This window comes from Phoxinus phoxinus (assembly GCF_949152265.1).
Source record: "Phoxinus phoxinus genome assembly, chromosome: 20".
Lineage (NCBI taxonomy): Eukaryota > Metazoa > Chordata > Actinopteri > Cypriniformes > Leuciscidae > Phoxinus > Phoxinus phoxinus.
Window position 1 is genome coordinate 4,145,405 of NC_136895.1, and position 14,659 is coordinate 4,160,063.

Here is a 14,659-nt window from a genome sequence, read left to right on the forward strand (position 1 = left end):
TTGGTCTGAAGTAGCTTCATTATTCATAGGTGTGGTTTGGGCGTAACGTGAAATAAACCAATCAGAGCGTCCTCTCACATTCCCTTTAAGAGCCGGCGGGCTTGTTCCACGGCGGATCGCTATTATAACGGCGGATCGCTATTAACGGCGGATTTGCCGGCGCACGCCAGGAGCGGTTCACAGCCGAGGAGGCCGACGTTCTCGTCAGGGCGTAAAACACAGAGAAGTGACATTGGGGATGATGGGAGAAACCCACCCAAATTAGCTTCAGTTAAACAGGCGTATAATTTGGGTAGTAAATGTGTAGCCTAATCTAGATTTTTTTTTTTTTTTTTTTATCTAGATAGATTTTTTTCACATCTTCACGGACACAACAATGATTTCCCTCGTGTGTTAATAATTTTCCTTGTAATAATGTATGATTTGCAAAAATGAAAACTGCTGCATGTTTTTATATTAGAGAATCAAAGTGGATGCGCGTTAACATTATGGCCAAGCACGCGCCCTTAAAATACCATATCACTAACGCGCAACGCGCCACTGTCTTTAGACTGTTTTTTTCCTGGTCAATGGCGCAATTGCTTTCTAAAACTGGAAAATACCACCATGGAAGTTTTGCGCCGGAACACGCCTCCTCTTTGCGCTGAACCGTCCCCGCGAGCGCAAGTTCATTTCCTAATTTACCGACGTGCGTCTGTGGAGGGAAAAGTCCGCTGTGCGCGGGTGCAAAATAGGAATGATACATGCGTCGGTGTTCAAAGTCAATTGCGCTGGGTGCAAGATAGGGCCCTAGATGTCCCAGACAGCAACAGAGTGTCGGCCCAGATCCGGCCCACATCTGGTACGCATTGAATCCATGTACCAGATGCGCCGACACTGTGTTGCTGTCTGGGGTGAATGGGGACATTTGTTGGAGGATTATACAGCAGAAATGTGAAGCTTATAATTAAAAAAAAAACATTCACATTAATTTTTGAGTTAAAACTTTCAATTAAAACCACTTTAAAGGTGTGTGTGTGTGTGTGTGTGTGTTTAGCTGTTTTGTTGTCATGGCAACACAATTGCACAATTCTATACAATTCGCCTTTGGCTAAGCCACACCCTAGAGTGTAGATTGACCAATCACAGCGCAGCCAAGAACGACTTTTTGACAGCGCTCCATTGACTTTAACACAGGCGTCTCATATTTTTGATCTCGGCAGGCTATTACCGTCATTTTTTATCAGAAATATGGTTAACCGTTGTGCCTGGGGCATTTGAAGCAATGAAACAGTTGAAGCAAATGTACCATATTGTGTCGAGGCTTCGAAACCATCCGACACCCGTCTCCACGGTGACACCTAGTGGTCACTTGCAGGTGTTGATCTGAAACAACCTTGACAACGAGCCATTAAAAAATGTGTTTTTTTATTATTGTATTTTTCTAATATGTGAAACCTGTAGGCTCCCACTGTGCATAATGTTATTTTTTATTTATCTATCTATCTTAATCTATCTATGTATATGTATCTATCTATTAATCTATCTATGTATCTATATATGTATCTATTAATCTATCTATGTATTTGTATCTATCTATCTATTAATCTATCTATGTATATGTATCTATCTATTAATATATCTATGTATTTGTATCTATCTATTAATCTATCTATGTATCTATATGTATCTATTAATCTATCTATGTATCTGTATCTATCTATTAATCTATCTGTCTATTTTTCTATCTATCTATTAATGTGTCACTATATGTATAGCTACTCTGTCTGTCTCTAGCCTATCAGTCAATGTGTAAATTGAATTGTAAGCCTAAATATAAGTAAACAAATCGCACTATAAATGTCACTATATCACCAAAAATCCGCTATCTCAAAATCAAACTCCTCTCACAAAAACCCACGAGGTCAAGATGCGTTGACTTCACTTTTATACAGATGTGCGATTGTGTGGTCTGTTGCCGACCCTGTCAATCAAACGCTGATTCGGCGGAACAGGCCACCTGTCAAACACTCGTCAAACACTCCGAAGCTTCATTTGGCCGTAGTCACGTGACATGGGTGTTTTGAATCACGCTTCGGATCAGTGTGTTTCGAAACATCTGCGCTTCGGGATCACGAAACGCTTCGGAACGTCTCGGTTACGGATGTAACCCTCGTTCCCTGAGTAGGGAACGGAGACATTACGTCGAATGACGACGAATGGGGTTCGCTTAGAAGCCTATCCTTTTCGAACAGTAATAAAACGAGCCAATGGCAAGCAAATGCCATGGGTCTGCTGAATTTGCATAGCGTAACTCCGCCCCACAGTGTGGGTATATAAGGATATACGGGATATAAGGATATAAGTATATAAGCCGGCAACATGCAGATATGTTTTTTCGCTGAAGGAGCCAAGCTGAACTCAGGCTGTTCCAGCGGTACAGCGGAAGTGGCAGGAAGACGTAACGTCTCCGTTCCCTACTCAGGGAACGAGGGTTACATCCGTAACCGAGACGTTCCCTTTCGTTGTCACTTCGAGTTACGTCGAATGACGACGAATGGGGTTCCCAGTCCAATCACGCCACCTCGGCTGTCTTCCAGTGCCCTGCGTAAGTCTGAGCTCCCTGTCGTGAGACTAGCACGGAAGAAGGACTCCTACTTAACACAGGAATACCAAGGTACACTGGGAAGCACATCACAGTGGAAATATGCAATCAGTGCCCGCCCGAAGGGGGGGGACTTAAAAAACACACATATGACCCGGAAGGGGGTGCATACGGAGAACACTGGGGTGTCCAGCCCGTAGGGTGGAGTATTTCAACCCCAGGGGTGGCAGACTGGCTTGCCAAGGGAAAGACACATGCTCGAGAGAGGCTTATAGTGGAAATACACACGTGGGGGTCGCCCAGAGGGGGAACCATGCACATGGTGGCACCTAGCCAACGCGAAAGCTGCCGGAGGCATAACTCTGGCATTGACGTCAACAGCGCTGGAAGAACTCAGGGCTTATCAGGCTCACCTGAGGAAATATCGCACGTATCCAGTCCGTGGAGTGGAATGGCGAGCAAGCGAAGACACCTGAGCGGGTCCTAGCACCGGCTGGTTGAAGCGAGTACACGGGAGGACACTGGCTCCACTCGGAGATTATAGAATCTGGCGAATGTGTTGGGTGTCGCCCAGTCTGCAGCTCTGCAGATGTCTGTTAGCGAGGCGCCATGCGCTAGAGCCCAAGAGGAGGCCACACTCCGGGTGGAGTGGGGCGTCACACCAAGGAGGCACGGTCGACCTTGCTGCTGGTAAGCCAAAGCAACGGCGTCCACTATCCAGTGAGACAACCTTTGCTTGGAGAGAGCCTTTCCCTTCAGCTTCCCACCATAACAGACAAAGAGCTGGTCTGAGGTCCTGAAACACTGCGTTCTGTCTACGTAAGCACAGAGGGCGCGTACTGGACAGAGCAATGCCAAGGCTGGGTCTGCCTCCTCCAGGGGCAGCGCTTGCAGGTTCACCACCTGGTCCCGGAAGGGAGTGGTGGGAACCTTGGGCACATATCCAGGCCGGGGTCTCAGGATCACGTGAGAAAAGGCCGGCCCGAATTCCAGGCACGCTTCGTCTACAGAAAATGCGTGCAGGTCCCCTACCCTCTTGATGGAGGTCAAAGCAACCAGGAGCGCTGTCTTAATTGACAGGAACTTAAGCTCCACTGATTGCAGAGGCTCAAAGGGAGCACTCTGCAGGGCATTTAGTACCACTGAGAGGTCCCAAGAGGGAACGAGAGGAGGGCGAGGAGGCTGTAGTCTCCTCGCTCCTCTCAGGAACCTGATGACCAGGTCGTGCTTTCCCACGGACTTACCATCAACTGCATCGTGATGTGCGGCAATAGCGGCAACATATACTTTCAGGGTGGAGGGAGACAGCCTTCGCTCCAACCCATCCTGCAGGAAGGAAAGCACGACACTGATCGGGCATGATCTGGGGTCTTCTGAGTGAGAAGAGCACCAAGAGACGAAGAGGTTCCACTTCAACGCGTAGGCATGTCTAGTGGACGACGCTCTAGCGGAAGTGATGGTAGCCACCACCGCTGGTGGTAGGGTACTCAAACCTGCCTCGTCCCGCCCAGGAGCCACACGTGGAGGTTCCAAAGATCGGGACGAGGGTGCCAAAGGGTGCCCCGTCCCTGAGAAAGGAGGTCCTTCCTCAGAGGAATTGGCCAGGGAGGTGCTGTCGCGAGGAGTACAAGTTCGGAGAACCAGGTTCGGGTGGGCCAGGTTCGGCTGCAACCAATATGACCTGCTCCTCGTCCTCCCTGATCTTGCACAGGGTCTGTGCAAGAAGGCTCACTGGGGGAAACGCATACTTGCGGAGGCCCCGGGGCCAGCTGTGCGCCAGAGCGTCCGTGCCGAGCGTGCCCTCGGTCAGGGAGTAAAACTGGGCGCAGTGGGACGAGTCGTGGGAGGCAAACAGGTCTACCTGTGCGTCCCCGAACTGATCTCAAATCAGCTGGACCGCCTGGGGATGGAGTCTCCATTCTCCCGGAAGAGGCTGAAGCCGTGAGAGCTCGTCGGCTGCACAGTTCAGGTCTCCCGGAATAAAAATGGCTCGAAGCGACCTCAGATGCTTCTGACTCCATATGAGGAGGTGGCGGGCAAGTTGCGACATACGGCGGGAGCGTAGACCACCTTGTCGGTTGATGTACGCTACTGTCGCGGTATTGTCTGAGCGGACTAGTACGTGCTGGTTCTTGAGCAGCGCCCGGAAGCGGTGCAGAGCGAGACGTACTGCCAGCAACTCGAGGCAATTGACATGCCATAGGCAGTAGGGACCTGTCCAGGAGCCCGCGGCAGCATGTCCATTGCACATGGCACCCCAGCCCGTGGAGGAGGCATCCGTTGACACAACAACATGCCTGGAAATTCGTTCTAAGGGCACTCCGGCCCGTAGAAAGCTGAGGTTCGTCCACGGGGAGAAGGTCTGACGGCAGGTCGGAGTAACTGGTACTCGGAGCTTGCCCTGGTGCCATGCCCACCTCGGGACTCGATCGTGAAGCCAGTGCTGAAGCGGTCTCATATGAAGTAATCCGAGCAGCGTTACCGCGGCTGCAGATGCCATATGCCCCAGGAGCCTCTGAAAAAGTTTCAGTGGAACCGCACTCTTGCCCTCGATTTGTCTCAGGCAAGTCAGCAGTGACTGCGCGCGCTCGATCGTAAGCTGCGCGTACATGGCGACTGAGTCGATTTCCATATCGAGAAAAGAGATCCTCTGCACGGGGCAAAGTTTGCTCTTCTCCCAGTTGACCCGAAGGCACAGACGGGCTAGGTGCCGGAGCACTAGGTCCCTGTGTTCGCAAACCTGGTCCCGAGAGTGAGCTATGATTAGCCAGTCGTCGAGATAATTCAGGATGCGAACCCCGTGTTGCCGTAGCGGCACAAGGGCTGCCTCGACGACCTTCGTGAAGACGCGAGGAGACAGGGCCAGCCCGAATGGGAGAACCGCGTACTGGTATGCCTGCCCCTCGAAAGCAAACCGCAGAAACGGTCTGTGTCGAGGAAGAATGGAGACATGAAAGTAGGCGTCCTTCAGGTCGATCGCTGCAAACCAATCCTGTGGCTGCACACATTCGAAAATGCGTTTGGCCGTGAGCATCTTGAACGGAAGCCTGTGAAGGGAACGGTTCAAGACGCGCAGATCCAGGATTGGCCGTAACCCACCGGTCTTCTTGGGGACAATGAAGTAAGGGCTGTAGAAGCCGGACCTCATTGCGGCTGGAGGGACAGTCTCGATCGCACCCTTCGCCAGCAGGGTGGCGACCTCCGCTCTCATGACAGGGGCATTGCCACCGACCATAGTGAAGCGGACTCCCCTGAAGCGGGGAGGAGACCGCGCAAACTGAATCGCATAGCCGAGCCTGATGGTCCGCGCGAGCCAGCGGGACAGGTTGGGAAGCTCTAACCAGGCTCCCACGGACTGTGCCAGCGGGGTCATGCGAACGACAGACGTCCCCCCGGGGGTGCAGCGAAGCGGAATGACCGGCCCAGACGTGGGTGGCATAGCGGCCCGGTGTGGGGGCACGGTCATTAACCGCGTCCTGCCAGAGGAGGCCAGGGAAGGACCAGCGTTCCACGGGGGCGTGCTCTGGCAGGGGTCTGGCGACAGAAGGGGATGAGAGCGGCGGGGCCCGTGGGCGGCGCACACTGTCACTCCCTTCTGGGGGCTCAGAGATGGGGATATCAGTTCTCTCTTTAACCACATTAGGGTGCTGCCCACCCGTGGGTGAGCAGCGGGGAGTGGAGAACAAAAGATTCTCCCCCGGCCCTCCACCGGGGGAAGGAGTGGTCCTGCTACCATCTCCTGTGAAGAACTGATTGCCATCTCTGAGCAGCCCGTCTCAGGAGCGCCGCTTGGCCTGGCATTTAGCGGGGCGCGGGGCTGGAGAGGGCTGTGGCGCCTGCCTGCGGCGTCCTCCACGACGCGGCCCGTGTGAAGGCTGCTGCTGGGGCCGTGCGGGAGGGGCGGGAGCCGCGGGAGGGCGCCCTCGGCGGCGAGCAGGCTGAGGCGTCTGAGCCGACGGCTGGGTGGAGGCAGCAGCGGGCCGTCGGGGCAGAATATGTTTGATAGCCTCAGTCTGCTTCTGGGCGGTTGAAAACTGTTGGGCGAAGTCTTCAACCGCTCCGCCGAAGAGGCCAGCCTGGGATATGGGGGCGTCGAGCAGACGAGTCCGCTCAGCGTCCCTCATATCGGCCAGGTTGAGCCAGAGGTGTCTCTCCTGGACCACACTAGTGGACATCACCTGACCCAGGGAGCGTGCGGTCACTTTCGTCGCCCGGAGAGCGAGGTCAGTGGCGACACGCAGCTCATTGAAGAGCCCTGGGTCAGTTCTCCCCTCGTGCATGTCCATGAGCATCTGGGCCTGGTAGACCTGCAGAGTGGCCATGGCATGCAATGAGGCAGCTGCCTGCCCCGCAGCTCTATAGGTCTTTGCCACCTGGGTCGACGAAAACCTACAGGCCTTGGAGGGGTGCTTAGGATCACCACGGGAAGAAGCGCTCTGAGGACACAGTTGCATCGCAACAGAGCGTTCAACCATAGGTACCCCAGTGTACCCGTAAACAGCCGCCTGATCAAGAGGAGGAAAAGCGGAGGAGGTCGCCGAGCGATCACGGGAAGACAAGGGTGCCTTCCAGGACCTCGAGACCTCCTCATGCACATCCGGGAAGAAAGGCATTGGGGTTGGACGCCGACGTGAATCGGCAGCCGCCCCCAAAAACCAATCGTCCAGACGCGAGCGCTCGGGGCAGGGCGGCGGATTGCACTCTAACCCGATGCTCGCGGCCGCCCGGGAAAGCATGGCCGTCAGCTCAGGATCGGGCAATGCTGACGCGCCCGAAGGCGGCAGCACAGCCGACCCCTCATCTCCCGAGGACTCCTGCCCACCTTGTGATGCTGTGATCGACATAGCATCGTCATTAGGAGCGCAAGACGGCGCGCTCGGTCCGGCGCCGACCGTTGGCCGGGACTGATCGAGCGCATCATCTGGTCGGCTCGCGGGTTGCGGCACTTGAGGGACTTGAGGACGAATCGTCGGTTGTTGTTGCCACACCGTCACCCTCAGGTCACCCTGGCCACCAGCCGAAGTACCAGCTCTATCTGCACTAGAGGGGGTATATCAGGGTGTGGATGAGGGGACTCTCACTCTTTCGAGATCACTGAGTCTCGACCGTAGTGTCGCGATGGTCATGTTTCCGCAATGAAAACATGAGTCATCCACAAGCGCTGTTTTAGCATGCTCTAAGCCCAAACACGCAAAACAGCGATTGTGCCCATCTAAATCAGACAGCCAGTGACCACAACCAGAAGGGCACGGGCGATGCATCTTTAAAAAGACGTGCCACGCGCTTTGCTCTTTTAGAGAAAAGGAAGATCCCCGCAGATGCTGAAGCGACCAGGGAGAGAACACACACACACACTGGCAGATCACTGCTCAGATCGCAGGGAATGTGCACTCGCTGGAACTCGCTGTCACACCAACACCTGGAGGGAAGCTCGTCTCGAAGAGGAATGTAGAGATGAAACTCAGGATGGCTTGTGGAGTGAAGAATAAACTTGGCTCCGAAAGCGAAAACATATCTGCATGTTGCCGGCTCACTTCTTTATATACCCACACTGTGGGGCGGAGTTACGCTATGCAAATTCAGCAGACCCATGGCATTTGCTTGCCATTGGCTCGTTTTATTACTGTTCGAAGAGGATAGGCTTCTAAGCGAACCCCATTCGTCGTCATTCGACGTAACTCGAAGTGACAACGAAAGGGAACGGCAGTTTCGCGTCAGCCATCCCTATATCTACACAACCACCGACCGTGACAAAAACACAGATAGTAACGTGATATTATCTTACACAATTTACACTGACACCCCTAATCTGATGCTTAGCAGGACAATTATGATGAAAATTATACTTCATTGTATTAGTAAAACTTTTCACATTGTGATAATTGTGGTGGAACAAAAAACAAATTCTGTGGGACATGATTCAGCTTTGAGCAATACAGATACATCTTCATTTTCTTATAGGTCATCATGTTTATTTCCACCGGAGAGCTCTCATTTCATTCAGAAAACAGAAGAACCATCTGCAGTTGCACTGTACGAGCAGCAAAGAAAAGCAGAAGACCAGAGAGGTTTGCTGGAAGCGGTAATATGCGCGCCAACATTAAATGCTGTTTTATTAAAGATAATAAAGTATCATTTTACCAGGAAGTAAAAATGACAGTTGTGTAGCACTAAGAACATTTTCTCTGTATCATTTGTTATAAACTATCATTTAATGTGCAGACATATTTTCACTGAACTCTCGATCTCATAAAGAGACATTAAGATATTGTTGAATGTGTGTTGTGCAGTTGGCCCGTATAGAACAGGACCTGAAGGAAAGCATTCGAAGAGAGGAGAAGAGACGACAGGAGCTGAACCAAGTTAGACAAGAAGAGAACCGGATCCGCTGGAGAAGTCTGTCATTCCTCGGCCTCAACCAGCGAACAGCAAAGTATGAACGTGTACCTCTCCAAAACACATCAGAAAGCTGTCATGTCAAATATAAACTGCTGCTAGTGACCTAATGAATATTTTGCTGGTTTAAAGGCTTTAAAGGATTAGTTCACTTTAAAAAAAACTTTTGCTGATAGTTTACTCACCCCGATGTCATCCAAGATGTCCATGTCTTTCTTTCTTCAGTCGAAAAGAAATTAAGGTTTTTGATGAAAACATTTCTCCATATAATGGACGTCAATGGGCCCCAAACGGTTCAAGGTCCAGATGACAGTGTCAGCGCCGCTTCAACGGGCTTTAAATGACACCAGACGATGAATACGGGTCTTATCTAGCGGAACCATCGTCATTTCACAAATAAATAAAAAAGTGTAAGTTTTATAAGCACAAACGCTCACCTTGCTCTGTTTTGTGATGCGCGTTCGTGACGTCACGTAATACGCAGTTACGTTGAAAAGGTCACGCTTGACGAGTCAGTGTTTACAAATGTGAGGAAGAAGGACCATACACACATATTCAAATGTCTTTGTGTCAGTTTATCGTTTAAAATGCCCATCTCGTGTGTGTATCCTGGTGTTGTAATATTAAAAAGCCTAAAAGAAAATTTTCATCAGGACAGAACTGTTTTTCTTTTCATATAAGCGCGACCTTTTCAACGTAACTGCGTATTACGTGACGTCACGAACGCGCATCACAGAACAGAGCAAGGCGAGCGTTTGTGCTTATAAAACTTAAACTTTTTTATTTATTTTTGAAATGACGATCGTTTCGCTAGATAAGACCCGTATTCATCGTCTGGTGTCATTTAAAGCCCGTTGAAGCGGCGCTGACACTGTCATCTGGACCTTGACCCGTTTGGGGCCCATTGACGTCCATTATATGGAGAAATGTGTTCATCAAAAACCTTCATTTCTTTTCGACTGAAGAAAGAAAGACATGGACATCTTGGATGACACGGGGGTGAGTAAATTATCAGCAAAAGTTTTTTTTTAAGTGAACTAATCCTTTAATGCCCCAAAGAGTCAACACACCCCTTGAGCAACACACCTAAACTGACATTATGTGAAAGCGTCCATTTATCCATGGCCTTGTTGAAGCACACTTATGTGATACCTGAAAACAACACATTTCTGCTGGTTTCTCTCTAGGCCCTGGGTGACAAGCTACTATAAGAACATACCGATGCACATCTATTGCCTTCCGATAGAGACTGTTGTCCGAAGACAGAACAAGAAGAGGACGAAAAGATGAGGAAACTATGCTTTTATAGCCAACAGTCACAAACTGAAAGAAAATCAGAGAACGACAGGAAATAAACGCTAATTTTAAAGGGCCATTGAATGTCATTATTATTATTATCAGACAAAATGGATGTTGCAACTATTTATAATCTAGTAGTGTGTGTGGTGTGTGTGAAAGTGCTTAAATAAGATCCCAGCACTGTTTAAAATATGCTAAAATAAACATTCATAAATATAGTGTGTAAGTGTGTTCTCTCTACAGGGGTTCGGGATTGCAGAATGACTAAAGAAACCTTATCAGCATGATGGTGTAAAACTGTACATTTATTCTCTATTACCACCCACTACTTCTTATACCAACGATGGAAATAAGCGCAGTTAAAATAGCGATAGAACTTATCACCGGCCCAAAGTCATTACATATTTAAAACAGTAATATCCTATACTAAACCTAAACTAATATTGAAAGCCTATATATCATTTGAAAGCTTACAATGTCTAGTTTTCATATTTGGTTTTCAAAATAAATTACAGAGGAGCTGTAATTTATCAATTTGCAACAATAATATGTTCATACTCCTAAGGTGTTCAGTCCTTTATTTTGAAATAGTGACGAACATGAAAAATCATGAAAGAATGGTAGAAACCTCAGTGTGTTTTCATGCCAAGAGTTCAAAAGATTGCATCCATTCAATTATTTTAGAAAAAAGGTCTGAGAATGTTTTAAAAATAAATAAAAACCACACATGGAAATGGAGGCGGCCTTATATGGGCAGTAATGTCCACTAGTGGAGAAGTGTGGTACTGCACCCAAACTAAATCTCACTGAAAGCTAATTTTTTGAGATATCAGCCTAAAATTTGAAACAACTTTTTTTTTTTGCCGTTTTAGAGTCGCCCAGGTTTTTTAATTTTTTTATTTTATATAAAATATGAATATTTTTTCACTTCTACAAAAATCTGCCAAATGTTTTCTTTAAAACAAGACCAATCTTATGTCTATATTCCAAAGCATTCTTGAATTACAACCATTTAAGTTCGGCATGTGCATTTTCATGTCTATTAAAAAAAAGGGCGTCATTTAAAGAGTGAAAAAAGTTTATGAAGGGAAAGAGAGATCCCATAAGACTTGAGTCTGGCTTTAACACAGTTGTCCAGGAAAGCAAAGCTCAGGAAGAGAAGAAGAAAAAGCCCAGTTACAATATTTGGTAACACTTTTCTTGAAGGGGTGTGCATAAGACTGACATGACACCTTCATAATCATGACACGACATATGAATATGAAGAAGGTTTTGTGCATGTTTATGACAACTGTTATTAAGTGTCATTCGCTCAATTATGACATTTATAAATCAAATATGACATTGTTTGAGATGTCTTTGTTATGACAACTTGACATAAACCAATATATCATAAGCTGTCATAAATATGTCATAAAACATGACATAGCAGATTAATAAACAATTAATAGACAGATATTGTGTTAACCCGTAAAGCTAAGTGGTTTCTTAAGTTTGATAATGAATCTGCTAAAAAAAGCTATGATTTTGCCTCTATCTGGATGCCTTGTTGTTGCTTGCGTTTCTCCTGTATGTCTTGAATAGCCTTCGAACGCATACTGCAGCTTTTGCCTACTTCTATCGGAAACTTTATTTGCTGCTTTATAAAAGTTTGATCAAATTTCAGCAGGAAGAGCGGTCACAGCATAAGACATGTTGATACTGTTGATGTAATGTTGATGCAAGAGCCAATTTCAGTGCTTGGATGTTTACCTGCAACGGTATCTAAATATGGCCTTACCTGTCCTGCACACTTCTTCATCGTTGACAATGGCACAGCTTTGCTATTCATGGATCTGATTAAGGGACGCCAGCTTCGATTCGATGGAAACTGTACTGTACTAATAATAATAATAATAATTCATTACATTTATATAGCGCTTTTCTCGGCACTCAAGGCGCTTTACAGAAGGGGGAATCTCCTCAACTACCACCAATTTATTTAAGTGTCTTTGTTTATCCTGAGGTTTTCCCGCAGCCTGCCGGATCCAGGCCGTATCCAGATCTGACGAAGGACCTTCGCCTGGACCCGATGACAACGCAGTGCTGAAGTGCCAACTAGCCTCTCCCTATGGAGGATCCCTTTACCACTCTACAGATAAAGCATTGTGGGAAATTCGCGTATCTAGTGATAAAATAAAATAAAATTCTGTATAAAATTTATAGGCAGGACAAGTAGTTTGTTAAGGCTTGGTTTGTAGAGAATTACAAACATGCGCACATATATTCAAACGCACATAACTATAGAATTAATGGTCAACAGCTCCCCAACATCTCCCTCTCCACTGGTCCCATAACCCTCATCACCTCTGGCAACCACATTGAGACTATCCCCTTCCTCCTTATGGACTCCCCTGTCGCCCCAGTGGTATTGGGTCACCCTTGGCTCGTCAAACACAATCCTCGTGTGGACTGGGGCTCCAACACTATTTCCATGTGGAGCGAGTCCTGCCACGAGTCCTGTCTTGTTTCTGCCTGTCTGTCTGTGTCTGTTTCTGTGTTACAGGAGAAGGCGGCGGATGTATCAAACGTGCCTGCGGAGTATCTGGACCTGAAGGAAGTGTTCAGTAAGTCTCGGGCTGCTTCTCTCCCTCCGCTGTGCAATAGATCTAGTGCCAGGTAAATCTCCGTCTAAAGGCAAGCTTTACTCTCTTTCTGTACCAGAGAGGGAGGCCATGGAGAAATATATTTCTGATTCCTTAGCAGCCGGATTCATCCAACCTTCCTCTTCTCCCGCGGGGGCGGGATTCTTTTTTGTGGGTAAGAAGGATGGTTCTCTGCGACCTTATATTGATTACCGGGAGCTGAACAACATCACGGTAAAGAACACCTACCCTTTGCCGTTGATGTCTTCAGCTTTCGAGAGGTTGCAGGGAGCATCCATTTTCACAAAACTGGATTTACGTAATGCCTATCATTTGGTCCGCATCAGGAAGGGGGATGAATGGAAAACCGCGTTCAATACCCCCAGGGGGCACTTTGAATATTTGGTTATGCCTTTCGGGCTTTCCAACTCCCCAGCGGTTTTTCAGGCACTCGTCAATGACGTGTTGAGAGACATGGTTGATCAGTTCATATATGTCTACCTGGATGACATATTGATTTTTTCTTCGTCTCTCCAGGAACACGTTCAGCACGTCAGACGAGTGCTTCAGAGGCTGCTAGAGAATGGGCTTTTTGTCAAGGCGGAGAAATGCGAATTTCATGCACAGTCTGTCTCTTTTTTAGGATACATCGTCTCTTCTGAGGGAATGCGCATGGATCCTGACAACGTTAAGTCCAGATTCCCGTAAGGCCCTACAGCGGTTTCTGGGGTTCGCCAATTTCTATCTGCGTTTCATTCGCAATTTCAGCCAGCTAGCCGCACCTCTGACTGCCTTGACCTCCCCCCGAACGACGTTCGGTGGTCAGACACAGCTGAGGCTGTGTTCTCCAACCTCAAGAGTCGCTTCTTTTCGGCTCCCATCCTTGTCGGCCCTGATTCCACACGTCAGTTCGTGGTGGAAATACCACGAATACCACCATAGTCACATATTTGCCAGGAGCCAGAGCGCCTGACATCAAAGCAAATTTAAAAGTGCTGGCTAATGCTAAACGTAAATTCTCTAAGATTATTATTCACGTCGGCACTAATGATGTTCGACTCCGCCAGTCGAAGATCACCAAAATTAATATTAAAGAGGTGTGTGAACTTGCAAGTATGATGTCAAGCACTGTAATTTGCTCTGGCCCCCTTCTTGTTCGCAGGAGTGATGAGATAGTTAGTAGATTGTGTTCACTCAATGGCTGGCTGTCTAATTGGTGTCCGCAGAATAATATAGAATTCATAGACAATTGGAAAAGTTTTTGGGGCAAACCTGACCTGTTGAAAAGAGATGGTATTCATCCCTCCTGGGATGGTGCTGCTCTTCTCTCTAGTAATTTGGCTCATAGTCTTAGAGATAAAACATGACAATCTGGGCCTCAGGTCAGGAAGCAGACAGACTGGCTTAACCGACCGTCTGCTAGCGGCCTCACGTCACCCAGGTCATATAAATCCCATCATATAGAGACTCTTTCACCTAGATATCATCATATAGAGACTGTGTCTGTTCCCCGAACTTGGAAATCCAAAAAACGTTCAAACCCATCTAAGGTTAAAAATTTTATTGATGTTCAACAAATAAAAAACAGATATAATACAAATGAGCAAATGATAAAGCTTGGGTTGCTGAATATTCGATCTCTTACTTCAAAAGCGCTAATAGTTAATGATATGATTACAGATTATAACCTAGATATGCTGTGTTTGACAGAAACCTGGCTAAAACCAAACAATTACATTTCTTTAAATGAGTCGAC

At 47.9% G+C, this 14,659-nt stretch overlaps 1 protein-coding gene across 1 annotated transcript; it reads left to right on the forward strand.

The window, feature by feature from the left end:
• Positions 1 to 3,173: 3,173 nt before the first annotated feature.
• On the forward strand, positions 3,174 to 10,270 carry LOC306988797 (uncharacterized protein; the record flags this gene model as incomplete). The annotated part of the gene is made up of 4 exons (XM_079593945.1): positions 3,174 to 3,274; positions 8,546 to 8,666; positions 8,875 to 9,017; positions 10,168 to 10,270. The coding sequence occupies 4 exons, from the start codon at positions 3,174 to 3,176 to the stop codon at positions 10,268 to 10,270; spliced, it is 468 nt and encodes a 155-aa protein (XP_079450071.1).
• Positions 10,271 to 14,659: the final 4,389 nt, after the last annotated feature.